General features: G+C 37.6%; 2 protein-coding genes across 4 annotated transcripts in view; one reads left to right on the top strand and one right to left on the bottom strand.

Annotated features, from left to right (window-relative positions):
- LOC306885354 (CMP-N-acetylneuraminate-beta-galactosamide-alpha-2,3-sialyltransferase 1-like) overlaps positions 1–8,121 on the top strand; it is a 64,642-nt gene extending 56,521 nt beyond the window's left edge. For both annotated transcript variants that reach the window (XM_079441809.1, XM_079441810.1), the window contains exons 3-7: positions 547–740; positions 817–996; positions 7,153–7,198; positions 7,321–7,440; positions 7,697–8,121. In XM_079441809.1, coding sequence (XP_079297935.1) covers positions 547–740; positions 817–996; positions 7,153–7,198; positions 7,321–7,440; positions 7,697–7,861 — 705 coding nt within the window. In that variant the 3' untranslated portion in view covers positions 7,862–8,121. The remainder of the gene's footprint in view (positions 1–546; positions 741–816; positions 997–7,152; positions 7,199–7,320; positions 7,441–7,696) is intronic.
- Positions 8,122–8,282: 161 nt separating this feature from the next.
- The window catches only part of LOC306885349 (vacuolar protein sorting-associated protein 52 homolog), a 23,376-nt gene continuing 3,771 nt past the window's right edge, over positions 8,283–27,887 (bottom strand). The window contains exons 6-20 of one of the 2 annotated variants that reach the window (XM_079441799.1): positions 24,072–24,247; positions 23,845–23,995; positions 23,659–23,759; positions 21,990–22,122; positions 19,208–19,263; positions 18,897–19,032; positions 16,725–16,880; positions 15,921–16,039; positions 13,246–13,369; positions 12,405–12,500; positions 11,374–11,481; positions 11,222–11,287; positions 11,023–11,134; positions 9,374–9,492; positions 8,283–9,291 (exon numbers count right to left, since the gene is read on the bottom strand). In XM_079441799.1, the coding sequence (XP_079297925.1) occupies positions 9,145–9,291; positions 9,374–9,492; positions 11,023–11,134; positions 11,222–11,287; positions 11,374–11,481; positions 12,405–12,500; positions 13,246–13,369; positions 15,921–16,039; positions 16,725–16,880; positions 18,897–19,032; positions 19,208–19,263; positions 21,990–22,122; positions 23,659–23,759; positions 23,845–23,995; positions 24,072–24,247 (1,800 nt within the window). In that variant the 3' untranslated portion in view covers positions 8,283–9,144. The remainder of the gene's footprint in view (positions 9,292–9,373; positions 9,493–11,022; positions 11,135–11,221; positions 11,288–11,373; positions 11,482–12,404; positions 12,501–13,245; positions 13,370–15,920; positions 16,040–16,724; positions 16,881–18,896; positions 19,033–19,207; positions 19,264–21,989; positions 22,123–23,658; positions 23,760–23,844; positions 23,996–24,071; positions 24,248–27,887) is intronic. The other variant, XM_079441800.1, reaches the window with a different exon arrangement.

Below are 27,887 nucleotides of genomic sequence, written 5' to 3'. Positions count from 1 at the left end.
AATTACAGCAGGAATATGTGTTAATAAAGCATTTATTAACACTCAAAGCAACTATTATCCTGTCTAAATAATAAGATTTATAAATATACATTTAAATAGTTTAATCATTTACTTTCTAAATTATCTTATGAACCACTGACAATTCCTAAATAACTGGTTCGTAAATAACGTCATAATTTAGAAATTATAAATTGATCATTAATAAAGTATGAAAATCAAATTATTAAACATAGATATGCTCGAGAACAAAACATGAACTGCTTACTAATGCCTATTAATGTTGGCACAATGCTTTATAAAGGATGAATTGACTATTTGCTAGAGCTTAACTAATGATTCATAGTGTGCAGTTATTATAAAGTGTTACCCAGTTTTTATAATCGCTTTGGTACTATTTTCACAAGGTGTATATTTTCAAAACTCTTAGTGCAAAAATCCAAACTGATCAGGTTTTGTGAAATGCATACTGTGTGAAATATATTACAGCAAAACAAAATTAAAAGTTACATGTAAAACTGATTATTGTCACATTGTTTTATTCCACAGCGTCTACAAAATGAATCAACTGTAGCCAACTACAAAAAAGTGGTGGAGGTGTTGTTCTTGCTCTTCCCAGATAAAGAGCACTACTCCGACAGCAGTCCCAGCCGCTGCAGGACCTGCGCTGTAGTGGGCAACTCGGGCAACCTCAACGCATCCCGTTATGGAGCGCTCATAGATTCACAAGACTTTGTTATAAGGTACTAAATGAGTGAAGTGTCTCACCTGTTTCAAATCTGTATCTGATATATCTGTATATCTGTGTTTTTCTGTCAGGATGAATGAGGGCCCGACAGAAGGCTTTGAGCAGGATGTGGGGTCTAAGACCACTCACCGCGTCATCTACCCCGAGAGCGCCGTGGACATGGATGAGACGACTCACATCATTCTGCTGCCCTTTAAGATCCTGGATCTGCAGTGGCTCATCAGCGTCTTCACCTCCAAACACATTGATCTGTGAGATCTGTTTCTCATGCTTGTGAATTCAGCTTTACTGTAATGCTGCCACATTAACAACATCTACTGCTGGAGTTTTGTGGATGTATAAATCCATCTCTTCTAGTGTTTTTAACTTTTTAGGAAAAACAGCTCATTTATCACATCATGCATTTCTTACCTCAGCCACCAGAGCTCTCTAGTTATAGCTGGGATCTTTATGATAATCTCCATAACTTTTCCCAATAGAATCAATTGTGACCCTGGACCACAAAACCAACCTTAAGTGTATATATGTAATAAGTGTAATATTTATACATAATCTGAAAGCTGAATAAATAATCTTTCCATTGATGTATGGTTTGTTATGATAGGACAATATTTGTCTGAGATACAACTATTAGAAAATCTGGAATCTGAGGGAGCAAAAAAATCTAAATATTGAGAAAATCTCCTTTAAAGTTGTTCAAATGAAGTTCTTAGCAATGCATATTACTAATCAAAAATTAAGCTTTGATATATTTACGGTAGGAAATTTACTAAATATCTTCATGGAACATGATCTTAATATCCTAATGATTTTTGGCAAAAAAGAAAAATGTATAATTTTGACCCATACAATGTATTTTTGGCTTTTGCTACAAATATACCCCAGCGACTTCAGACTGGTTTTGTGCTCCAGGGTCACAATTAGTCACAACTAGAAACAATGGCCATGTTTGGTATGGAATACCAGTTTACAACTCCGTGAATATCAGAGTGGTTTGAAAACCCCCTGTTGTAAACTAAACAGTTTGGTGAGCTTGAAAGGGTCATGAACCGAGAACCCAAAATTCCCTTGATCTTTTGACATATAATAGGTCATTGTACTATACAAACACCCTGTAAATTTACATTTAGTCATTTAGCAGATGCCTTTATACAAAGCGACTTACAAATGAGGGCAATAGAAGCAATCAAAACCAACAAGAGAGAAACAACATGCAAGTGTTATGACAAGTCTCAGTTAGATACATGCACTTGTCGCTTACTGACTGTTTGGACTTTTAAATATGAACATAATTTGTCTTTTAATATGCGCATAGTTTATTACTCAGACGCAAAACAGTGCTTCGCTCGTTTGCAAGCCATGATGTCTCTCGCTTGCCTCACACGGCCGGAGCTCATTTTCTCATGGGCGGGCAAAGCAGAGAAAGGGGAGGTAACCTTTCCCCGTATGACGACATAAGAGGACGATTCCAGATCGGGCCATCTGAGCTTTCATTTTCTCAAAGGAGAAGCAGGATACCCAGGGCTCGGATTACACCTATCGCCATTTCTAGCCACTGGGGGACCATAGTCAGGCTAGGGGAACTCATATTAATGTTAAAAAACCTCAGAAAGTGACATCTTCATGCCATGGGACCTTTAAGCAGGTGTAATTTTTTGTTCAGATCAAACGTTATGACATTGTATATTACAATTGTAAACTTAAACTATGAACCTTTAAAGCAGGGTCTAAAAATATATATGGTCTTTTTAAAAAAAACATTTTTATACATTTAACTAAAGAATCCTACAAGCACTTGAATTTTTCCCCCTTGACACAAAGTGGTTCAGTAATGTTGAATGTTACAGGGACTGATTATTGCAAATGCAGATCCCAGTGTGTTCTGGTTAAACTATTTTTATTTATTTATTTATTGCTAAGGTTTGCATATGGTGGCGTGTTCTTAATGACAGCTTTCCTAAAAATATATCCTGTTTCTAAAATAAGAAATATCCCAATATATCGCCTTGCTTACAGTATCGCAATATATCGTATCATAACCCCTGTATCGTGATCCGTATCGTATCTCCAGATTCTTGCAATACACAGCCCTAGTATATAAAGGCTAGAGTACCGTCACTGATTTCAGAAGCACCCTCAGTGATTCAGGAACTGGCCTGCCTGTATCAGATTCAACTTTATATATTTCTATTTTTACCCCATATATTAAACCGTGTGTAGCTCTAACACGATGTAAGGTACATGCCATGCATGGTCCTCTCCGATACCGAGACCCAGATAGCACACAAAATTGACTAAATTATATCCCAGTATATCATTTCATGACGATAAAGTTCCCAGGATTCCGCCCATGTCTCTTTTAAAAACCATATTTTTATAAAGTCTCTGCATTGTTCCAAAGACCATCTCAACTGAACATGCGGGAGAAGCATTACTAAATTTGGCCAAAGAAAACCTGTTAAAATCAACATTTTTCTATATTAATTTGTGCATTTTTCAAATGTTTATTAAAAGTACAAAAAAAAACAAAAATCTGAAAAGAAGTCAATATTTTACCTTTTCGTGAAGAATTTTGTGTGTACGGTTCTAATTTCAATTTTGGTTTTCATGATAGCGGTTAAAAATACTAGAATCATTCTTTTTTCATGTTTTTCGTCTGGGTTAAAAACGAAAAATGAATGGACGCAAAAGTGCACGGACCAAAACTACTGGTCAAAAAACATTTCGTAAACAGAAATAAAATAATCATTTCTAAATTAATGAAAAACTACAACTAAACGAATCTAACATCAGTAACTGAAAAACTAACTAAAATAAAATAATAATTAGCAAAAATAAATAATCGTATTCGTGATTTTAAGCTCTCCTCCTGTACCAGAAAATCGGACCTGTGCTTGTTTAGGGAAATAGATGGCGCTTTATGAAATGGGAAATAACTATAAAATATGATATGGGAAATAATAATATTGCACACCTTACAGCACACGAATGTTTAAAAGTGTGCTTGACGTGCGAGAACAACATGAGAGTGAGTTAACAGACACAGAATTAACATTTCTGGATGAGCTGACTTTAGTGAACAGTCATTTTGTCACGCTTTGCGATTACTATGGTAACGTCCGCCTCGAGTCCATGACACGAGCACCGCCTTGACTGTATAAAACTCATCCACAATGAGAGAGAGAGCGATAGCCTTCTTGTTAGTCTAAAAAGCTTATACTGAAGGCAGTCTTCCAAAGCAACAGCTTGTGGAATGTTATACTCTATGATGTAATAGTGTGAATAAGCTCCGCCTCCGCCTGTTTAGCCCCGCCCACCGATTCGAGAGAGGCTAACGGGCAGGTCTACACAGAAACCAAACGATAAAGATGCTCCGAAGACAACAAGATGCTGTGGAAGCTGTGGAAAAACAGTGTTTGCATTGCCTTCCTTCTGATCTCAACATTAGGAAAGAGTGAACTGAAGCTTCATTATTTTTAATGAAGTTCCAGACCACGTCAGTAGGAACTTGGTCCCTTGTTCACTTCATCTTACCGCAGATTTGTTTCCAAACAAGGCACAATTCGATGCAGGATTTTCAGAAAGATTGAAACTAATGGTATATTCCCACCAGGAAAATCCAATAGTTCACTTGCTTTGGTCTGGACCAAATAGAATGGTTTTTTTTGTTTGGTGTGGTTTGCTTTCACACTGCACTTTTTGCAAGTGAACCAGAAATTGTAAACAAAACCACACGTGTACCAAGATCATCCATTCATTGGACAGAAATTCTCAAGCAGGGAAAACAGGAAGTGCAAAAACAGGCTAATCATGGAGATCTTTCGTGGTGCAATTTTTATTCTTTTACTAATTTGCTGTTATGAGATACTAATGCAATAGGAAGAAACTTATGAGCATCAAATGAGACAATGTCATACGATGTAATTACGACTTGCCAAAAATGAAATCTATAGATATAAAATACTTAAAGCATGTCAAAATGTTAGTTTAAACATTTAACCTAGATAATGTGTGCTAGGCGCATATCCAATCGTTTGTGTGGAGAGTTGAAGCTGAAGCACGCTGCAGGACAGCAGTGGAAACAAATGAAATACTCCGTAATCGTTGCTCATAAAGGCAGGGATAATACATCGTTCCGAACTGTAAGGGGTCTATTTTTATTTGTGTGCACTCATAATATCAAGAAAACGTAGTGCTTTTCTAAATAAAGACAACTAATAGGATGCGCTTGCCGTCCCAGTCTTGAACAGGAGCGATTCACAAAAATGAACCGAAATTTGTTGAATATTTTCCTTACATACATGAAGAATATATCTATAGAAAGCTTTGAATTACTACAAAACTAAATAATTCATATCCAAAACAAAAACGCTTTCATCATAACCCGTAAAGATGCATTTCTTTCTAAAAAAGCGTGTAACGAGGTGATGGTGAGTCAGGATTTTTAACTTCATCTTTGTGACACTGACTCAGAAAACACTAGTTTATTAATAAATAATTAAAATATATCCGTACTGTTTTCCCCAGACACATCCATTGTAACTTTTGCTGGGGCTTTGCGGCAAGCTTCAGCCTATTTAGTGCGCTCATGTCCCATTGCTGTGGGCGCTATGGTCACGAAAACTCATAATTTGCATGTTTTTAAGCATTGCGGTTTATTGAAATGCAAACAACAGCACTATATGCGCGAGCTGTGTGTTTCTGAGCGTGCTTTCTGCAATTGGGTCAGATCGAGGCCGGTTCATATTCACACCTTAAGCGAACCGTACCAGAGCTGGTTTGGAAGCGGACCGAGACCACCTCTTCAGCTGGGTCTCGGTTCGGTTGTTTGGTGCGATTGCTGTATTCACACCGGCCCAAAAGATCCGAATTTATTGCATGGTCACTATGGCTTTATCTGTTAAACAGATTGTTTGATATGAGTGTTTTTGACCTAAATCACAGTAGCCTCCATCTGTGAGGAATGTAGGTGGTTAATCATACACAACTGTTAGCCAATCACAGCAGGGGGCGTTTACTCCAGAGTCTATCCTCTACACGCCTATTCAAACAGAGCCTTCTGATGAGGGGGTTAACAACAGGACAGAAAAGGTTTTTATGTAAAAATCTTGATAACATAAGTGGACGTCAGAGAAACAGGCAGTTAATGACCCCTTTAAAGGAATAGTTCACCCCAAAAGGACAATTCTATCAGTTTTTTCCTCAAACTCACTTCTAACACATACAGATTTGTTTTTGTTTTTAGAACATAAAAGGTGAATTGTGAAGAATATCTGGTCTAGAATTCTGGTCACTTTTTTATATACAATGAAAGAAAATGAGACCTGGGACTGTCAAGCTCCAAAATACCATGAAAGCACCATATGACATGTACTTATTTTTCCAAGTGTGACAATCAGTCAAAATATTGACTGGGAGAGAATGTGATGTCCAATTTATGAACAAATTGTTACATTTTGTCAGTTAAACAAACAAAAAAAGCATCCTTTTTGAAGCTTTCGTATTAATGAAAAAGTCCATTGGCGTTCTCCTCCTCCTTCTTGTGGGAAAGTTATGAAATTCAACATACAAATAAAGGACAGTCTCAACATTAACTACAGCAAATCTGGAGTCTGTAACTTAAACCTTCTAGCGCCACCAACAGATCAAATTTGCACTCATGTTTATGCTAATAACGTGGATTATCCACGCTTTTCCTGTATAATCCATGATGGATTCTGACTTCTGTTTAGATGCTGTTGTGTCCCGGTCTCCACAGAAGCCCCTGTTAAACCAGGTTAAAATATCCAACGAATTAAACTCAGTATGACAGTGTGCGTGGGGTTAAGCGGTGCTGTTGGTAGCTGCCACACTAACAGCAAGAAACTTCAGCAATTTCTTAGTAGTAGTTGTATGTATTAATGCCTTGCATTCTATGTCAAACGCGGAAAGAAAAAACGAGCATGGTGGACAAAATCCCCAAACTTCCCCCTGATTGGGAGCTGTATGTAGGATATGTACATTTCTATTTTTTACCCACTCATTAAACTATGACAGCTGCAATAAGACAGTCAATGCAAGACTGTAACATGATGAAACTGGAGCCATATTCTTTTTTACAGCATTTTCAAAGGTTTAATGTTATATTACGGGCTCCGAAAATACAAGTCGGGCAGCATTCAGGTGGAGAGGACCCTGTGACATCATTTCCTATCATGAAATTTTCCCACCATTTTTAATAAAAAAAAAAAAAAAAAACTTTTAAATTTTTCATTTTTGAAAATTTAAACAATTAACTTGAGAATGAATTCAATGAAGAGCATATTTCTGAAACGCTTTAGTGTATAGGTCATCACAAGCTATATTTTCTTTTATTTTTATATATTTGTATATTGGGTGAAATTAAACTTTTTTTTTACATTTCATAGGACATACATGTATGTGAAACCATCGATTAAAGCAGACAGGAATAAGGTAGGCATAACTGAACATCAACACACACGATTACTGATATTATTTCAATGAAGAAATGGCAAACCTGAAATATTCTTGAGAAACATTTTCAGATATACGAGTATTCTGCTTGCTCTTTTGAGGTGATGATCATCCATCCTGCGTTTATGAAATATGTCTATGAGAGCTGGCTGCAGAGTCACGGAGCATATCCTTCCACTGGCTTCATATCAGTCATATTCGCCCTGCACATCTGTGACGAGGTGCGTTCAAATTACATTTGCCCCTTATCCACCAACTCTTCCATCAACAAACATGATTTAATCATTAAAATCATTGTTTAAATTGAACCAATTAGTTCATTTTGCTAAGCTTGTATTTTACTGCGCCTCTGATTAAACATAACTGAGGTATGGTTTAAACACAAAGGCACATGATACCATAGTAAAATATCTGTAACAAACGTTAATGGGTGTGCATGAGTAAGGCTTTATTAAAGCAGAGATTCCTGTCTCTTAGGTCAGCGTGTTTGGGTTTGGACCTACACAAGACGGAGCTTGGCATCATTACTTTGAAGATTTGAGCACTGACTCTAATGGAGGCCCTCACGATGGAGACTTTGAGGGCACAGTGCTCTCTAAACTACACAACACACACACAATTACCATGTATAAAGGATGGTGACAAAGCTTAAATAGAAGTCTGTTAGTACGAAAACACACATTTAACACAGATGTTGTATTTAGCGGTTAATTAAATTAGTAAACCGAGACTTGTCATAGCACTTGCGTGTTGTTTCTCTCTTGCTGGTTGTGATTGCTTCTATTGTCCTCGTTTGTAAGTCGCTTTGGATAAAGGTATCTGCTAAATGACTAAATGTAAATGTTGTTAATTAGACTGTAAATTTTACTGAAATTAAATTGTGTAACATAACAGCTGTGATTTAATTAGTTTGGTGATGCAAGTGTGTGTGTGTGTGTGTGTGTGTGTGAGTTCACTTGCTAAGACCAGAGTATGTAAACTATCTTTTTGGAGTTTGCTAGCAGGTCTTTTACAACTATTTTATGGTATCATGAATGATGCTTCTTTACCATTTTCTTTATTTGTATCACAGTTTTTTTAGTTGTGAGACATAACGCATACTATTAATAGCAACATATGAAATATACACGAGTAACAAAACAACACAAAAATGGTCAACATCAGCGCTCCTAACTGAAGACTCCATAAATGAGCAATAAATGGTTCGTTTTAAGGTATATTAACTTCTACAGCTAAATACAAGCAGCTTGTTATGAAGACTTGTTTTTGTAAAAATTTGCATTTTTTAATTTTCTCTTTAGTAAAACTTTCCCCTCTCTTTTTTTTTTTTTTTTTGCTTTAACGGATTAACAAAATGATGGTAAGATTTTCAATCTAATCTTTTATTTGGAGACACGGAATGCTTTTGTTCGTTACAACTTAAATACAGCAATAGAGCATACATACTTTCAGAGACGGCAGAAAAACCAAAAGACACCAGTTCAAACACAAAAACATTGAGAAGCTGCAACTGATTTTACAGACGAAACATTCAGAGAATTCAAATCATATTAAAGAAGAAATTACAAATGCATCTATGAAAAAAAGAGCCCATAATCAGCAAGACTGACCGAATAAAAAGACTGATGCTCATAACACGTCGACTGGAAATCAGCCTTTACTACTAAATATTTTTTGTAGTAAAACTTCTAATGTCTTGTTTTCCAGGAAAAACAAAAAACATCTTTAAGTTACTTTTCCCTGATAAGCAAAAACGGTTTAAGATTGTAAGATCAGATTGTTATTCATAAGTAAAAATAAATCTGCCAGTGACACAAGACTAATGATACTCAGCACAGATTTTCTTCATTTCTTACCTAGTTTTGCTTCTCAGGAAAATGAATGTTGTTTTCTGAATGTGTGCACTGATTCACGACTGCACGACTTCAGAAGTTGGGTTTGTGTTTCTTGACTTCCACCATCAGATGATGGAGGTTTATGAGCTCAGAGCGCACTGCCAGGCTGCGGAAGGTGGGCTGGGAGAGGACCTTATGGAAACCATGATAGTACTGGATGAGCTGGGTCAGCGCTCCCTGAGAAGACAAGCGTTCATCGGTTGGTCAGCACGTTTATGAGCCACCAGATCTGTCAATGCTTTACTGGGAGAGACCATACCTGAATGATGCTGGTCCCGTTCTTGAAGTTGGTGAAGGAGCGCATGACGTCTTGACTCAAGGCCTCCACAGACTGCTTCCACGAGCTGGAGAAACCCCGCACCAGCTGCGTGATACGAGCTACACACACACACAGGGGTTTAATAACACCTACATCTGTGCTGCTGGGTGCATTCATCTTTTCATGGAAACATCGTGATAGGACTCAAAAGCTTGGGGTCCGTAAGGTTAACATTTTTGAAAGAATTCCCTTCTGCTCTCCAAGGCTGCATTTGATCAAAAATACAGTACAAACTGTAATATTGTGAAATATTCAAAAAAATTCTAATTCAAAATAATTTTCAGGATTTGTTTGATGAACAGAAAGAGCAGCATTTTACTGAGACAGAATTCAGTGGTTATATTATGAATGTATTTACTGCCATATTTCATATTTTATTCATCCTAGGTTTTTTATTTCTTTTGAAACAGCAATAATAAAAGCTTCTGTTTGCCATATTTGATGTGCTCTACATTAATGCATAGAAATATTATACAGTCATCATAAAAAAAGCACTGGATTAAAGCACTCCGTTCATGAGGACTTCTTCATGAAACTTTGAAGAATGAGAATTTTGATGTGGATTTTCAAATAAAGACGAAAGAATACGATCCTAAATGAATGAAAGTTCATAGGTTTTGAATGATACGAGAAAATGATGACAATTTTGCATTGAACTAGCTAGGGGTGTGTGATATATCGTCACAAAATAGTTGTTTTAACAATTACATTATCATTATCGAGTTTTTACAAAAACCATTCAAAACACCTACAGCGTGCAGGCATTCATTACATGAAGTCTAGACTATTGTGTGTATTTAGAGAGTGTTCTTTCACTGCATGATTCAGTCTATTACAATACATTTACAATGAACACAAATCAAGACATGGGGACAGAACATGTGTTTATACCACTTCATATAGGCTAGTTAATCAATTTCACACCAAGAGTGACTACAATTACAAATGTGATATTGATTTTTTACAACAGCTCCGTAAACAAGAAGTTAATTAAGAGACTTACATTTTAGACACTATATTGCCTGTTTCTATTTCTACAACAAAAATAATTGAAAACACAGCCACATGTCATGTGTGTAAATACATCTAAATACTACTTCAGACGCAGCTTCTGTGTTTCTTCTGCAGAGCAAAGAGGAATTTTATTGATACTGGTTTCATTTGCTCGGTAACAGCCCAAATGTCTCATTATTCTAATTTCACTGATTAGATGGAAGAATTTGACTCAAAAGATCATGGGACACTTTTAAAAAAGAAAAAAGTTAAAAGTGCCCATGAAATGTAAAAATCAGTTTAAACTTATTGGAAAAGATTAATTTCTATCACTGTGAACTGAACGCCACACATAATATGAAGAATATAAAAAACGGCAGTCCTTAAGATACCAGCACAATAACACACTCAGCAAAATATTGTCTAATTAGCATTGTCCATAAAATCCCAGAAAATATTCAGATTGTCAATAATCGCACACCCCTAGAACTAGCCCATTATCCAAAAAAGACAAAAACACTCAAAAAGGAATCAGACAACAAGACACAATACAAGCAGTCTGACATAAACCTTCACAGAGTGAACACAGCACTCACCTTCATCGTGTTTGAGTTTGTCAAGTTGCCCTTTCTCCATCAGTGCCTCGCTCTCCTTCACAAAAGCAATCATCCCTCCGAACGGAGGAGAAAGAATCTCCTCTATGAACTCCTGTTACACAGCGACACACACACAGTTACTCACACAGTTACTCACAGCTACTCACGTGGAGCGGCGGTGTGAGCTGGTGCTCCGGACCTGTGTTCTGGCCAGCAGCAGCTGCTGGAAGCCCTCCACCTCTTTACTGTCGTCCGCTGCTCTCTCCTGCACACACACACACACACACACACACATCACGATACGGTCTGGACTAGCACAGTGCTAGCGGCGTGTCTCGTGAGGAGCGTCACCATGAGCACGCCGAGCATCATGTCGTAGTTGTTGATGAGGAAGATGAGCTGGTCTCGTCTGGAGGGAAACTCGGCCGCCATCTTCAGCACGAAGTTCTCCACCTCCACCTGAAACCAGATCACACCCACAGTCAGCACGAGCCGAACATCAGCCCGTATTCACAAAACATTTCATCTCATCACTGAGCTCTCCTGAAAAGCAGTGACCGCGTTTAGCTTAGAGCTTTCTCTTAAAACCTGTTCTCAGAGCTGCTGAGACACACTTGTGCTGAGGAACAGAGAGAAGTCTTCAGCTCAGAGTAAAGAGGCGGGGTTTACCTCGTTGCTATGGGTGAACTATGCACTCAGTGATTGGCTGATAGTCTCTGTCAGAGATTTATTCATAGAAATATTGTAGAGCGCGGTATTATGTTGCCATATTCAAATAAAGATTTTAAAATGCAGGCTAGGTGTCACTAATTAAACAATATAATATATAAGTATATGTTCAGCTGATTGTCAGCCTCTTACATGTGTGCTTCTCATAATTAGTGATAATATGCATATAAACAGCCTTTTAATGAACAGAGTAGAATAATCACGGCTGATAGGAAGACATGCAAACGTAACAGAAAAGCAAACTGGACTCAAGAACAGCTGTTTCTTCTTGCCCAGCTGCTTAATGAAAACAAGGATATAATCAAAGGAACATTTGGTCTTGGGATAGCCTCCAAAACCAAAGGAGATACTTTTGTTAAAAGTTCATTATCGTCAAATGTTTCTAAAATGTTTTCGTTCCGAGGCAGATTTCCAGAAACGGCTGTTTTAGGATAGTTTGTGCTTTAGGACTCCTCTTCACGACTCCTAACCGTTCACAGATTTAGGAGCTAGCTTTAGAGCTAAAACACTTTGTGAACTACTCTTAGAGATCAAATTTAGGAGTCCTACATTTAGGTCCATTATTTTTAAGATTTTCTCCTGAATCGTTGAGCTATGAGCTACTTCTAGCCTGAATACGGGCTCTGGAGGCCACGAGGAGCTTCTCTTCTCACCTGCAGCTGTCCCAGAAGAGCGATGGTCCTCTCGTTGGGGAAGGTCTGGTTTATACTGACGACAGCAGAGGAGAATTCAGCATAGCGGCGTGTGATCTACACAAACAGCAGGAGAAACACACCACTGTCACGGGCTTTCATGCGTTCACCCGGCACGGGGACAGAACGCCACACACGAGTCTCTAAACATAAAAGCCTTTCTTTTCAGACTGAGCATCATTTCTATGGAGGGAATAATAGTCTACTCAATGAATTCAGCTGAATCAAGCGTTCCTCTCGATCTGAATTGAATCAAACATATGAGAAAAGTTTTTCCTGTCTATATTTCAAAAACATACATATTTTGTACACTGAAGCAAATCACAAGAACAATAAAGAATGCAATTAACATATCGATCCATTTGATACGAGTGGATGTTTTGTTCATAACTACAGTGACAGGGAGAGTTTTCTCATCAGAGGATGCTGGAAACAAACTAAGGGCTGCGCTTTATTTCACAGTTGCTGTATTTACAGTGTTCTTACCTGAGAAAGTACTGGGTAATATTAGGTACCTACATGGGTCAGGGGTAGGCTCAGGGTTAGTCCCTAGTTATTACCCAGTTATTATAATTATTACAATAAGTACATAGTTTGTACATGTGGAACAAGATCAAATAAAGTGGTAGTGGTCCTAAGATGTGGTTTCACATATCAATAGGTCTAATATAAGTTTGGTAGGAATATAAATAAAACTGAAAGAACTGCTGTTTCCGTTATAAATCTAAAGACAACATGAGGAAGATGAAGGCGGCAGTCATTTCTGTATAAAATGACTGTGTGTGTGTGTGTGTGTACACACGTAGTGTGGTCTGGTGTCCAGCACGCCCAGTTTCTGAGGATCAGTGTTTCGAATGCTCTGGATGTTCATCTCTAAGATCAGCTCAAATCTAGGCCACAGCAGCTCCAGCACAGCCTCCCAGTACCTGCACACACACACACAAAACATTATAAAGACAAAAAAAAATGCTGTTCACTGTATTTTGACATGAGCATGTCACAAGCTCTTGTTAGCTGTAGCTAAAATCTCATTGACTTCTCTTATAAACAGGATTTATTTTGTTGTGGCTCACTCTGAAATGAATATTTAAAGCTAAGCATGCTGAAGACTAGCGGACAGGCTGTCAATGCAAAAACAATCAACCGTTTCCTCACAAAACACTCCACCACTGACATTTATTAAAAAAAGACAACCAAATATGTTTCCCATGGAAAGCAATGGGTTTCCCAGCAGTGGTGCATTAAAGATGCTAAAGGGCATGCCTGATGTCTGCATAGTGAAAAAAGGGTAACACTTTACTTGAAGGGGTGTGCATAAGACTGACATGACACCTTCATAATCATGACATGACACGTCATGAATATGAAGGAGGTTTTATGCATGTTTATGACACCTGTTATTAATTGTCATTCGCTCAGTTTTAATGCAAAGATGACATTATTTGACCTAACCCTACCCCTAACAAAGACATCTCAAACAATGTCATCTTTGCATTAAAAATGACATAACTGAGCGAATGACACTTAATAACAGTTGTCATGAACATGCATAAAAACCTAAACCTAAAGTAAAATTTAAAATTTCCAATTCATTTTTTGTCTATATAAACAGCATTTGTATGCATGTCATCTTTCATATCAAATTCTTACATTTGCCATTATGAGAAGACACTATAAGGCTGCTAGCAAACAAATGATATCAACAACATCGATCTTTCAACTGCAAGAAGAAACGGAAGCAGCTGAACTGAATGGCTTTTAGATGCATTTACACAGACATTTTAATGATGCTGAGATGCATTAACAACGCAAAATTACAACTGCATAAACGTTATCAGACTAGTGCTTGAAATCAGTTTTTTAATATACAAATATGAAATGTTAGAAAAAAATGCAATGATAGGCTACTTTTAAATGTAAAAGTAAACCGCTAGTAAGTGGCAGCACATGTCTGTCGAGTGAGTCATTGAGTCATTCACTTAAACAATTCATTCAAGAATGAAGCAAGTGCCTGTCTTTATAAACGAGTTATTGAATCACTGACTCACCCAATTCATTCAGAAACGCCGAATCATTCAGTAACGAATCACTGCGCCGTGTTGCTCAGAGATGCCTGACTGTGCTGTGGTCTTTGTTTGGAAATGTTGTCATTAACCAAATCGAGCAAAAACAGTCAGCATTGACAACATTGTGTCTAAAATGCAAGTCGCTTAATATTAGCTACTCGTTTGAAATCTTGCATAAAACAAATGTCAAACTTGCATTGCTTTTCAGCGAAAACTGCACTCTTTTGTTGCCTAACTAGGTTATATCTTATGTTATAAATATAAAGCTACATTTTTACCAAAGTATGTTTCTTCAGTGTGCAATTACTGTTACCTTGTTACTAGGGATGCACGATATTATCAGACCAATGTCGGATTGGCCGATGATGGCTTTAAATGTAAATATCGGCATCGGCCCGATATGAAAAATGATGCCGATATGTCTTGCTGATAAGAGGAATACGTGCGTGTGCTCAGGATGTGCTAGTGATTAGATCAGGTCACTTAAATTAAATAATATATACTGATTTATTCATTAATGTGTAATATTTTCTATTTTAAAACAAATTACGAGCTCTATATAGAATTTTTACATCTCTTGCTTTAGACCATTTAAATAAATGTTAAATCTTAAAATAAAGTTTTAAGGTTACCACTGCATCTTTCTGAAAAAAAAAAAAAAAAAAAAAAATTATATATATATATATATATATATATATATATATATATATATATATATATATATATATATATATATATATATATATATATATATATATATATATATATATATATATATATATATATATATATAGTTTATTTATAGTTATTTTCAAATCTTCAGTGTACTGTCATTATAAAAGAACTTTGCTTATAATTTCTACAAAGGAGAGACTTGGTGTTGTTTCCAAACAGAAGGAAATATATCGGTATCAGTATCGGCCAAAATGAGTTGAAAAATATGGGCAAAAATCCAATATCGTGCATCCCTACTTGTTACTATTAAGTGATTATCCATTATCAATCACTGTTTATGCCAAATTTAATGAAATCAGGATCATTCTCATCAATATTTTGCTTCCATAGTTAGATGCTTTAATCAGGCTATTTGTCCGGTTGCGCAAGTAAAGTTCTCCTTCACTCGCCCCTTCACTCGCCCCAGACAAACATTAATGTGGTAACAATATATAAAATTGCACCATGGTGGCTAGTGGGAGTGACTGTGTTACCCGCCACAGCTGAAATCCACTAAAGTCAAGCCCTGGCTATAATTGAAATTTAACATATGCATGGATGAATTGTTAAAAAAAGACCAATATCAGGGAGTTAGAAAACACTTGAATTTTCATTTTGCACATTTCACAGGACAGAGTAAGAGCAGACAAGCGTGCTCTCTACAGACTGTGCATGTTTGTGATGAAGCGGGACTGACTTGTCGAGCGCAGGGATGTTCCTCTTGGCTGTGATGGCTCTGAAGCGCAGAATGATGTGAATGCAGAGAAACACCGCAATACTGTCATAACAGTCTGACAGGTATGTGGAAAGATTCTTCTACAGACAGAGAAAAGGGACAAAAATGCAATGGGACAATGTTCAATAAAAAACTATTAAAAATGTTATAATACAGAGTGCATGCTATGGTATTCTAGGCAGTTGCTAGAGTACTTGGGGTGGTTGCTAAGGTGGTTGCTAGGGTGTTGCTATGCAGTTGCTAAGGTACCCGGGCCAGTTGATAAGGTGTTGCTATGCGGTTGCTAGGGTACCCGGGGCAATTGCTAAGGTCTTGCTATGTGGTCGCTAGGGTACTCTGGGTAGTTGCTAAGGTGTTGCTATGCGGTTGCTAAGGTACCCAGGTCTCTTGCTAGGGTGTTGCTATGCGGTTGCTAGGGTGCCCGGGGTGGTTGCTAAGGTGTTTTTATGCGGTTGCTAGAGTACTCTGGGTGGTTGGTAGGGTGTTGCTATGCGGTTACAAGGGTACCTGGGGTTGTTGCTAGGGCAGTTACTAGGGTATTTGGGGTGGTTGGGTAGGTGTTGATAAGATACTATGGATGGTTGGTAGGGTGTTGCTAAGCGGTTGCTAGGGTACCTGGGGTGGCTGCTAGGGTGTTTCTATGTGGTTGCACGGGTACCTGGGGTGGTTGCTAGGGCATTTGGGGTGGTTGTACTTTTGTTTGCAAACTGCATTACTAAAACACTGGAGATGTGAGAACATCATGTAATAAGAGCATGACTGTACCAGGAACATGCTGAGCGTTTTCCCCATAACGCTGTTGAACAAATCCAGAGCAGAGTTTCCAGCCACCATGAAGAAGTCCGAGAGGAAGAGGAACTCTCGACAGCCGTTATCCAGCAGAGCGTAGTGCTGACTGCGGAAGAGCGTTTCGTATGGGTACTGACCGAGACAGAGAGAGCCAGATCACAAACTGCACTGCTACTGTAATACACACAAACACTAACGGTTTATGGATAATAAGTGTGAGTGTCAGTCCAGGGCTGTCACGTATCCTGTGGGTGTGCCCTGGTTGGCCACCAGATGTCACTGTCTTGTCTGAGCACATGGGTTTGTGTTGTGATTGTTCCATGTGTTCCCTGGTTGATTGTTTGACCTGCCCGCTCTCAATTCCCTAGAGGTGGCCGAGGATGCCACAGCGGCGCCCCGCTCCCGGAGACGGAGGAAGAGGCGGAGGAAGGCCTTCTCCGTCCCACAAGGCCAGGAGGCCAACCAGGGCACACCCACAGGATACGTGACAAGGGCTCGCAAAATCGCTAGCCCGACGTCCCGGGGCTATTGTATTTTCCAGTCGGGTTACCAAAATGAATCACCTCCCTGCCCGACGGGCTACCTTAAAATACAGGGCTCCCACGGGTCCTTAAAAATTCTTCAATTTAGCAGTATCCAACTTAAGGCCATAAAAACTTTTAAATACGTTAAATGGTATAATAAATGTCTTAACTATAATTTCAAGAGGTCTTACAGTTGGGGGTGGAAAGACAAGAATCGCGATACGGCTGGATTCAACTTCAAAAGGCAATGATGTCATTGAATAAATATGAGCGCTGCACATTTCAAATCAAAACACGGGAAGGGAACCGTCCATGGACGGTGCTGCTTTGTGTACTGTTGCTAACAGGGAATTTCCCTGAGGGAAATAACATTAAGCCGCTCCTAAAGCGCCACCTCGTCCAATAAGCCTTTCTTGCTGCTTATGGTCAGGTCAATGCAAATATCGACCCATGTTTTTAAGCAGCAAACACATACCCCCGGTTTCACAGACAAGGCTTAAGCCTAGTCCTAGACTAAAATGTAATTCTGAGCTGTTGAACTGAAAGAAACTTGCACTGATTGATCTTAAAACATATCAGTGCCTTTGTTTTGTCTCAAGATGCACAACAGTAATGCTTTTTCTAAGGCATGTTAATAAAAATTATATTAATGTCCTAATTGAACTATGACCTGATCCTGGCTTTGTCCACGCCTTGTCTGTGAAACCGGGCCATAGTGTTGTAAATGAGAAAGAAGTTAATGTACCTTCTAAAAATCTAAACAATTAAGACAGTAATATTTATTTGTTTTTAACTGTAAATCATGTCACTTTATGGCTTAATACTGTATGTTACCATAGACATTGTCCAACTCCGCTCATACTGTTCATTTTAATTGTGCAGCTCTTAAAATGGGTCATAAATTTCCTTAAATTATTTTTGTTTTAATTCTGCAGATACCCTGTAAATAGTGAAATAAAATTCCTTCCTTCATATTTGTTGATATTTGTGTATTGAAAATATTTTTGATTGACATTTAGACTCTTATCTGATTTTCTATATTTATTTGGGCTAGTTAAATACATTTTCGGGCTACCAAAATCTGAAGAGTACCTGCCCGAGGGGCTACCAGGGATTTTGAAATTTTGCGAGCTCTGCAGTCCCTCCAGGATTTCACAATTGCAGAATTTAAAGCTTGCATTTGTTTGATTTCTGCAGTGTTTAAAAAAAAAAATAAGTACAATCATGAGCATTTCTATGCTGATTATCAGCACTGCCATCTGTATGAGGGACTATTATTACAAATTCAGTATTTACACTAAGCACATCTTGATTATTGGTGGGTTTCCACTGCAAAACAAAAAATAATGCAAACATTGCTGCAATTTCTAAGAAAATCCAGTCATGTTAGGCAGCAAAAATCATGATAGCTATGTTCATTAGCATGTTACTATGATGTTCTGGTCTCTAGATACGGCTCGATGCAAGTCTAAGGGATGTTTTGTTGTTCATTTTGCCAGGGAAAAAAAAAGTCTGAAACGACCTGAAATATGATTGCTGCCCAGCACACAGACAGTGCTAGACGAGTTAGCCAGAGTTGAATTCTTAGGGCTAGCGCTGTAAAGCAGAAGATGAAGTGTCTCACTCTGGACTCTCCTCTCTGAGCGGCGTGTGGGATCAGAATGGGCCCCTCCAGCTCCGCAGGACTCAATACCGCCCCCCTCTGGCCAAGAGTGAAAATTGTGTTCCTACTCTTGAGAGAAGGCTTGGAGAAAAAGCCTGCTTAGCAGTTAAAGAAATCAACAACATTATAACGCTATAGCGAAAAGCAAACGCCTTTCTCCACCAAACTCAAAATGAAATATGTTTACTGTCTTGAATTTCCCATTCATCTTGAAGTAAGTCCTCTCTGGTGTGCTAATTCTATGTGACTATGGTCAGATTTGAAGGATATCTTTCTTGGCTGTGTCCTCCACCCCCATCAGATCATCCTTGTCTGCAACATCTTCATACTGACAACAAGAGAGAGGATGAAAAATACATATGCATATATTTACACAGAGTTGCAATCAAAATGATTCAACTGTCTTCACCTGCAAGACATTCTGATGCCATGAACATAATTATATGAACATTTTCAAACAAGGCATCAGTACACTATTATAGAAAATTTATCAGCAAACATTTGAGTGATTTTGATAATGTAAAGTTGATTAAAAAAATCTAATTGGATCTAAACATTCACATTTTTATTGATATTTTTAATGAGAAATCTTGAGACTGAACAGGCCACTCAAGAACATTCAACCCCTGAACCAAGCTTCAGTAGATTTGGATGAATACTGTGGGATGCACCAAAGACATCACAACCTTTGCCAAAATGGCCTGATACTTCAAAGAATCCATGGTAACGCTTTCAATAAGGTTCATTAGTTTACAATACTACTACAGCATTTATTAATCTTAGTTAATGCTATTTTCAGCATTTACTAATGCATTATTAAAATCACAAGTTGTGTTTGTTAACATTAGTTAATGCACTATGAGCTAACATGAACTAACAATGAATGATTGTACTTTTATTAACTAACGTTAACAAATATGTATAAATCCTGTAATAAATAATAATAAATCGAAACATCTAGCTACAGGGGTGCCTCAGGGCTCAGTTCTTGGACCACTTCTCTTTTCTGTCTACATGGCATCACTAGGTTCTGTCATTCAGAAACATGGCTTTCATATCACTGTTATGCTGATAACACTCAACTCTTCCTCTCATTCCATCCTGATGATCTGACGATAGCTACTCGCATCTCAGCATTTCTTGCTGGATGAAGGACCATCACCTTCAACTCAACCTAGCTAAGACAGAACTGCTTGTGGTTCCATCAAACCCATCACTTCATCACAATTTCACTATTCAGTTAGGCTTATCAACCATAACTCCTTCAAAAACAGCCAGAAACCTTGGAGTTGTGATTGATGATAAGCTGAATTTCTCAGACCACATTGCTAAAACTGCCCGGTCCTGCAGATTTGCTTTTTTCAACATCAAAATCAGGCCCTTTCTCTCAGAACATGCGTCACAACTCCTTGTTCTGTCCAGACAAAAGAAAAAAAAAAAAGGCCATTTAACACTAGCTTGCTCTATTCAACAACAACAAAAAAACTTGCTATGTATACTGCATTAAGCTATTTGAGACTTGTCATAACACTTGCTTATCATTGCTCTTTTGTTGATTTTGATTGTTTCTATTGTCCTCATTTGTAAGTCACTTTGGATAAAAGCGTCTGCTAAATGACTAAATGTAAATGTAATAAATGCATTGTTCATTGTTCGTTCATGTTAGTTAATACATTAACTAATGTTAACAAATGACACCTTATTGTAAAGCATTACCAAATCCACAATGTGCTTCATAAAGTAAAGCTCCCCCATAACAAGACTGCTTCTCCTTCGTGTTTGACCGAGGAGATGCTGTTCTTCTGCTCATAAGCTCTGCCTTTTTTGCACCAGACATACAGTACTGCTGATTCATGAGTTCAGTTCCAGTTTTGTCACATCACTACATAAAACATTTTTCCAGACCTCCACAGGCCTGTTCAAGTCAGCCTTTGTGTTCTTCTTGGTCAAGATAAACTGATCAGTCACAATGTTTCCCCCCTCCCACAATTTATTTGTCCTGCACATCCCATTAGATATTCAATGGGATCGAGATCTGGGGAATTTGTTGGTCAAGGCAACACCTATAACTCTGTCATGTTCCTCAAAGCATTCCTGAAGTGTGTCAGGGTGCATTATCCTACAGAAAGAGGCCACTGCCATCATGAACACCGCTGCTATGAAGGATCTGCAACAATCCTTGAGTAGGTGGTACGTGTCAAAGAACATTTATTCTTTAATCCAAAGCAATTTACAACTACATGAATGCCAGGACCCAAGGTTTCCCAGCAGGACATTGTAAATCCAGAGGATAACCCTGCTATTCTCCCATAGTGTAGGAGTATACAATTAAAGATTCAAGACGTCCAGTCTCTATATTTCCTTCCCAGCGGAAGACCGGACAATACTTCTTTGGAATAGTTATAACTTCCCTTCTGGTAGTGCTTTGTAAAAGGGGGGGGTCAACCTAAACAATTAAAATAGTAATTAAAGAGATACACGTATATGTAAATAAGCATTTAGATACCTATGTACAGCAGAAGGCCACATGACAGAAAAGGAAAGGGCTTGAATGAAGCTCGTCTGGCTCTAGAGAAAAATATTAGAGGATATGATGCCATAAATGACCCTGAGTGCTTGTGGTGTGTACAGCTCCATTGTGCTGATGCACAGTTTCTAAACTGTAGAAACAGTAAAATTATGCTATTGCTGTCATTATGTCTCGTGGTCTGGTCCTGTATTTGAGGATCCCTGCATCCTCCTGCCAACCTTCTTCCAGGGGTCATCATGGCCAAGTTCTTCACAGCAATCATGAACTTTGGATCAAAACCTACATTTCGGTTTCGCTTGACTCTCAACTAAACCTACTCTGAAACTAGTTAAAGCTTCATGCAACAGGTGTTTTGCATTAAAGCCTATTCTGGCCAAGAACTGTGCAGTTAGACAGACAGTGATTGTTTGAGCAGCATGTAAAGTGACCAGCCACAGCCTGTTTACATGAGGTTTAGAGACGAATGAACACACTGCATGTCTCAATCTAAACTCATCCAGTCAGTGTGTAGCGTAGCATGTCACCTGGACTTTTAGCAGTCTGCTGCTGTACGACTTGAAGTAACTGAAGTAGATCTTGCTCATGGTGTCCACGTACTCGTCCCGGATCTCCTTAGCAACTGTCCTCTCATTGGCTAACAGGAACTGATAGAAAAACCTGCAGATGACCAGAAACACATCCAGAATCAGAACTGCGCTTCTCACTCAACAGAAACAAGAAAGGGTCAGTTGTTAAAAGCTGAGATGATATTTTAAATGCTGTGCAATTACCGTGTTTCCATTAGATATTATTCTTATTTGTTATGGAGTCAACTGTACTTCAGTCTCAGGAAATAGCAGGATTCTTGAATTCATTTATTTTTGTTATTTCATTTCAGAAAGGCTCTGTTAATCGCAGGTCAGGACCAGGGCTGTAACTGTGGGACTACCAGAGAGGGATCAGGCGCGACCCAAAACATTCAGACCAGTGGGCGACAAATATTATGTTTCTGATTATTAAGAATTAATAATAACCCATGACCTTTCTCTTTCAAGACTTTTTTTGTGGCCACCTTTGCATTCATGTTATTTTGATGTTTAACAATCCTTTGTGTGAGAAACATCTTGTTTTAGAGTGGGAATGGCACAGCATAATTGGGTTGAACTGAAAGTGCAGGGACAAAGACCAATTCTGCATTCTAAGAACTAGTTTTCCTGTTAATTACTAATATATACACACATACAGCCACTCAAATGTTTGGGAGCAGAAAGATTTTTTATGTTTTTTAAGGGAGTTTCTTCTGCTCATCAACGCTGTATTTATTTGATCAAAAATACAGAAAAGAACTGTTATTTTGTGAAATATTATTGCAGTTTTGTATTTTAATATTCTTTAAACTGTAGTTTATTTCTGTGATGCGCAGCTGTATTTTCAGCATCATTACTCCAGTCTTCAGTGTCACATGATCTTCAGAAATCATTCTAATGCTGATTTATCATCAATCTTGGAAACCGTTGTGCTGCTTCATATTTTTTTGGGACCCGTGATATTTTTTTAGGATTCTCTGATTAATAAAAAGTTAAAAAGAACAGCATTCATTTTAAAAAAGAAATTTTGTGTTACAATATACAATGCTATTCAAAAGTTTGGGGTCAGTACATTTTTTCTCTCTTTTACTTTTAATCAGGAGGGATGTTAAATGAATAAAAAGACTAATAAAGACTTACATTGTTAGAAAAGATTTCTATTTTGAACAAATGCTGCTCATTTGAACTTTGTATTCATCAAAGAATGAAAGAAAAAAGTATCACAGTTTTCAAAAAAAAATATGAAGCAGCACAATAATGTCAACGCTCATAATAAATCAGTATATTATTATGGTTTCTGAAGGATCATGTGACACTGAAGAATGGAGTAATGATGCTGAAAATACAGCTGTGCATCACAATATTTAGTTATTTTGTTTAAAATTACAGTTTAAAGTATATTAAAATAGGAAACCAATATTAGCGATTGCAATAAGATTTCACAATATTACTGTTTTTTCTGTATTTTTGATCGAATAAATACAGCCTCGATGAGCAGAAAAGACTCCCTTAAAAAGCATTAAAAATCTTACGGATCCCAAACTTTTGAGCGGCAGGGTGTGTGTGTGTATATACATATATATTTTTTTTAATGCATGTTAATCCACACTCCCGTGTAACTGTGTACCTGTACTTGAGAAGTGTGTTCTGAGGGATCTGGTAGTTGGTCATGGGCTTTCTGAACGAGTAGATCTTCTGCAGGATGAACTCACGGATCTTCGAGACGGCCTGTGAACAGAATCAGAACCTGACGCATCTCTTCCATCGAGAACGATGGGATCATCACATCAGTCCACCTGTGATGTGCTCTCACTTTAATTTTGAGGCGATCTACGATGTCCTGAATGTCGGAGCAGGCGAGGGTTTCTCTGAAGCTGAGCTCTTTAGCATAGTTGATCTTGCTGTTGAGCTCGTGAAGCTGCTCCAGAAACTCCTGCTCCGTCACAGGACTGTCCAGAATCACACTGAAACACACACACAGAGAGTTGCTCACAGCGTGGCTCAGAAGGGAAGGCTCTGCCTGTGATGAGAGGCTCTTACGAGATCATGGTGCTGGGGACCACCAGCTCGTCCACCAGCTGGCTGAGCTGACTGCGCACGGCCTGCCGGTTCTTCAGCCGCAGGTTCATGCTGACCGACTGCTGCTGCAGCGTCTGGATCTCGCTGCTGATGGAGGACAGGTCGCTCTGGAAGCTGCTCAGCATGCCCTCCATGCGCTGCACAGAGAGGAACGCAGAGGCACACCGCGTTTAGTAGAGCCCAGCAACACTTCAGCCATCCAACCAGTCCAATCAGTGTTATCAATCAGACACTGTGGACCTTTTTCACATTTGCAGTCGTCATAGTTGGGTTATATTCAAGAGCAGTGCATGGGAGAGTACCACTAATATATTTTTTGCATTACCATTTGCTCAAACAGCAAAAGAAAAACTCAAAAGATAGTTTTTTCATGACTTTCAATAAAATGAAAAAAATTGAGAGAGACTGATAACGGCAGGCAGAAGAGAGAAGGATGTTAAATCGTTCCTCCCATAGACGCTGCATTAGAAACACCCTCGCATTAGCATTAACTAGTTTTTTTGTAATTAGATGCATAGGTGGTATAATACAAAGTATTATAAATGTACTATAGATGTACTATAGTGTTATAAATGTACATTCATTTAAAAAATTTAAAAATAAACCAAACTATACACAACTTTCAAGGATTTATATTTTCTACTGAATATTTTCTATTTGATTTTAATCAAAATGTTCATGTTTTTGTCATTTTTATTAGTTTTTGTTGTTTTAAAAAATATATTTCAGTTTTAGTTATATTAGAACATCAAGTTAAATTAAATAAAAATGCAACATGTTGCCTTGGAAATGAACTGAAATCATTTTAAGATTTTAATATTTTATTTCAGTTATATGATATTAAGATTAGAGACATCACACGATCAAGTTGTTTCCCCGAATATCAACACGATTGAAATGTTATTTTTTTTACAACAGTGGTTAAATAAACAGGAAGTTCAAATTAAGTGACTTATATTTTAGACACAATATTGGCTGTTTTTGCTCAATTTTGCAGATGAATCATTCCGATCACAGCCACAGCAGAAGTGTCTCTGAGCAACGCAGCGGTGTTTCATTACTGAATGAATCCGTGTTTCTGAACGAATCGAGTGACAGTCACTTGCCTCGTTTCTGAAGGAATCAGCCGTTTGAACAAATCTTTTGAATGAAGGACTAAATGCTCATGGTTTCATATTTAAAAGTATCATTGCATTTTGATGTAGATGGAGTTTGTTGATACAGATTTCATTTGAATGGTAACAACTCTACAGTTTCTTATTACTCTCAATGAATTAATTGAAACCAAGCAAGAATTTGACGTGAAAGGTGACATTTAATAAGGTTAGGGGGGGGTGGATGACCATTTATAAACATAGTGGGAAATGACATCTGTCGTGTTATACAGCAACTCATTCTCAGTTAATTGTTATTTCACAGATTACTTTATTTTGAGAGAACATCTGTAATTTAGTCCAGATTGGGGGAAACTGTATCGTTTAATCATTTATTTTATTATGTAAGAATTTATTTTTGCATTGTAAAACAAGCATTGATTTTTGTTTGTATATGCCGTCAGTAGCCAGGTTTCCATCCAAGGATTTTTTTGTGCAAAAATATTTAGCGCTTTAAAGTATTTAAGATATAGCTGATGGAAATGTCATTTATCGTTACATAAATTTCTCATGTGTCGAAAATATTTTTTCCATTTAACTTTAGCGCATAAATTCTATATCGACACTTAAAATGTCACAAAAATTAGTTTGGAAACAGTTTTTGTTGAGAAAAGGGGCTTTAACGCAAATAAATGTGGTGTCTCATGACAGAATTAGCCTATAGACAGCTCGTGTTCACGTGTTGCTCTCGTTAAAGCACCTTTCCCTGTAGTTCAAGAGCACATTAAATCATATTCATATTATTCAATTGTATCTAAACTTATTTTATGCATAGTAAGAAAAAGACGTCTCAAATATACTTCTCTTAATTTGATGTTGCTTCAGTAGGCTAGCTTACGTATGCATTATGTTTTTACAGTCCGTGTCTTTCACCATACCCACGTGATATTATGCCAAGCACATTTAGTTTTACATGGATATTGGAACGTGAAGTACAAAACTTTCAAGTAATTAGCTTTGGCTTGTTAGCTTCTTATATTTGTATTCTTGTTTTGTTCCGCTGTTAAATTGAAAGGATTTGTTGTGGAGTGAGGGGAAATGAAATGGCATGTTTTGTCAATAGTTTGGCTGACTGTATTTCATAATGACGATGAACAGGCTGTGTTGTGGAGTCAGTAGCTAATGCTTAACGTGCCGGCACGATCACTGGGTTTTTATGTGTTCTTTTCCATCATAAAAGTGGAAACAACTTACAGTAGCTTACTCCTTCATTTGTGGTCATATAAGAGTAAGACATTATTCAAAACTATTCTCAATATTTATTTTATTCGTGTACATTCACAATAAGAACAAACATTGTGCTTTTGCAAAATAAAGGAAACAAACAGGATGCCGCTTTCTCAAGAGCGCATCACAAAAAAGAACCAAAATTCTGCATATAGGCTGCTAATTGTTGCACGTTTTTGTTTTGTTAATTGATTAATTATTCTGAAAAAATGTATTTTGCATACTTTTATATATAATAGCTTGTTTTTCTCCGTTCGCAGAAGTGCTGCAGGTGCGTGACGTGCATGTGAATCCTCACGTTCATGTTGTTTATGCTGCTTTTTGGTGTATAAAATTAATCCCTGGAAAACTAATTTAGATATTTTTAATGGGTCACAGCCACCTATCAATTTAAATTGAATTTAATTTAACATAATCTTGTCAGTTAACGGTTAATAATGGCTTAACGACCATCGGTTGGAGAAATAAAATAACCGAAAGAAACATTCCTATAAACATTAATCTGAATAATAATAATAATAATAATACAACTGCACCTGGGGGCTGTTCCATAAAAGACGCTAAGAAAACCGGGGATTAAAGTCCAAAACCTGACTTGAAATAACCTAACAAATCAATCGGGACTAAAGCGGTTCCATAAACGACAATTCAAGTTCACGCAATCTGACTAATGCTATCCAGGTTCAGTGAGTCAGGCTAATGTGACGTACACGCTTATTCTGAAGCAGCCCTTAATGTCGATCATGGATCAAATCGATCCACCATAGCAAACAGCGAATATTTGTGCTGTTTAACGCATTTGAAACATTGTGTTTTCCTCAGTGCATAACTGATACGTCACAGGTATATTTTTTACATCTGTAAATGTCAGAAAGCCATGCAAATATATCCATTTAGCTGTCAGGAGTGGGCGGGGCTTATGCGAGAGAACGAGCGCTGCGGCGCGCATGCGCGCTACACAGACAGAGCAGAATAGAATACTAGCGCAAGAATTCTGAATAAAATATACATTCTGCTAAAATATTTGTTGCTGGACATTAAATGTGACGCATAGAATTTTACTACATATAAGTGTATTTTTATGATAGCAGCAACTGTTAATCACTAGCTCAAATGAGTTAAATGTGTGTTCCTCTTATCAGTTAAAATGTACTCTGATTTCTATTATAAATTTACATTTTTAATTCAGTGATTTTTAACTTTTGATTGTGTTTTTATGCTTTAATGCTTTAAAGAGCCATTTTAGATTGTAATGTTTTAATGTTCTAATAACCATAAAAGGTACAGCTGTTATATTCAGAGAGAAAGGCTGCATGGCTAGAAACTTCTGATCAACTGCATGCACAAGTAGCAACTATGTTACAATGGCATTCGCCTACATTTTGGGCACAATACA

This window comes from Barbus barbus (genome assembly GCF_936440315.1).
Source record: "Barbus barbus genome assembly, chromosome: 19".
NCBI classification, from domain to species: domain Eukaryota; kingdom Metazoa; phylum Chordata; class Actinopteri; order Cypriniformes; family Cyprinidae; genus Barbus; species Barbus barbus.
Note: the sequence above shows the minus strand (reverse complement) of the source record. Positions and strands in the feature narration are given on the sequence as shown.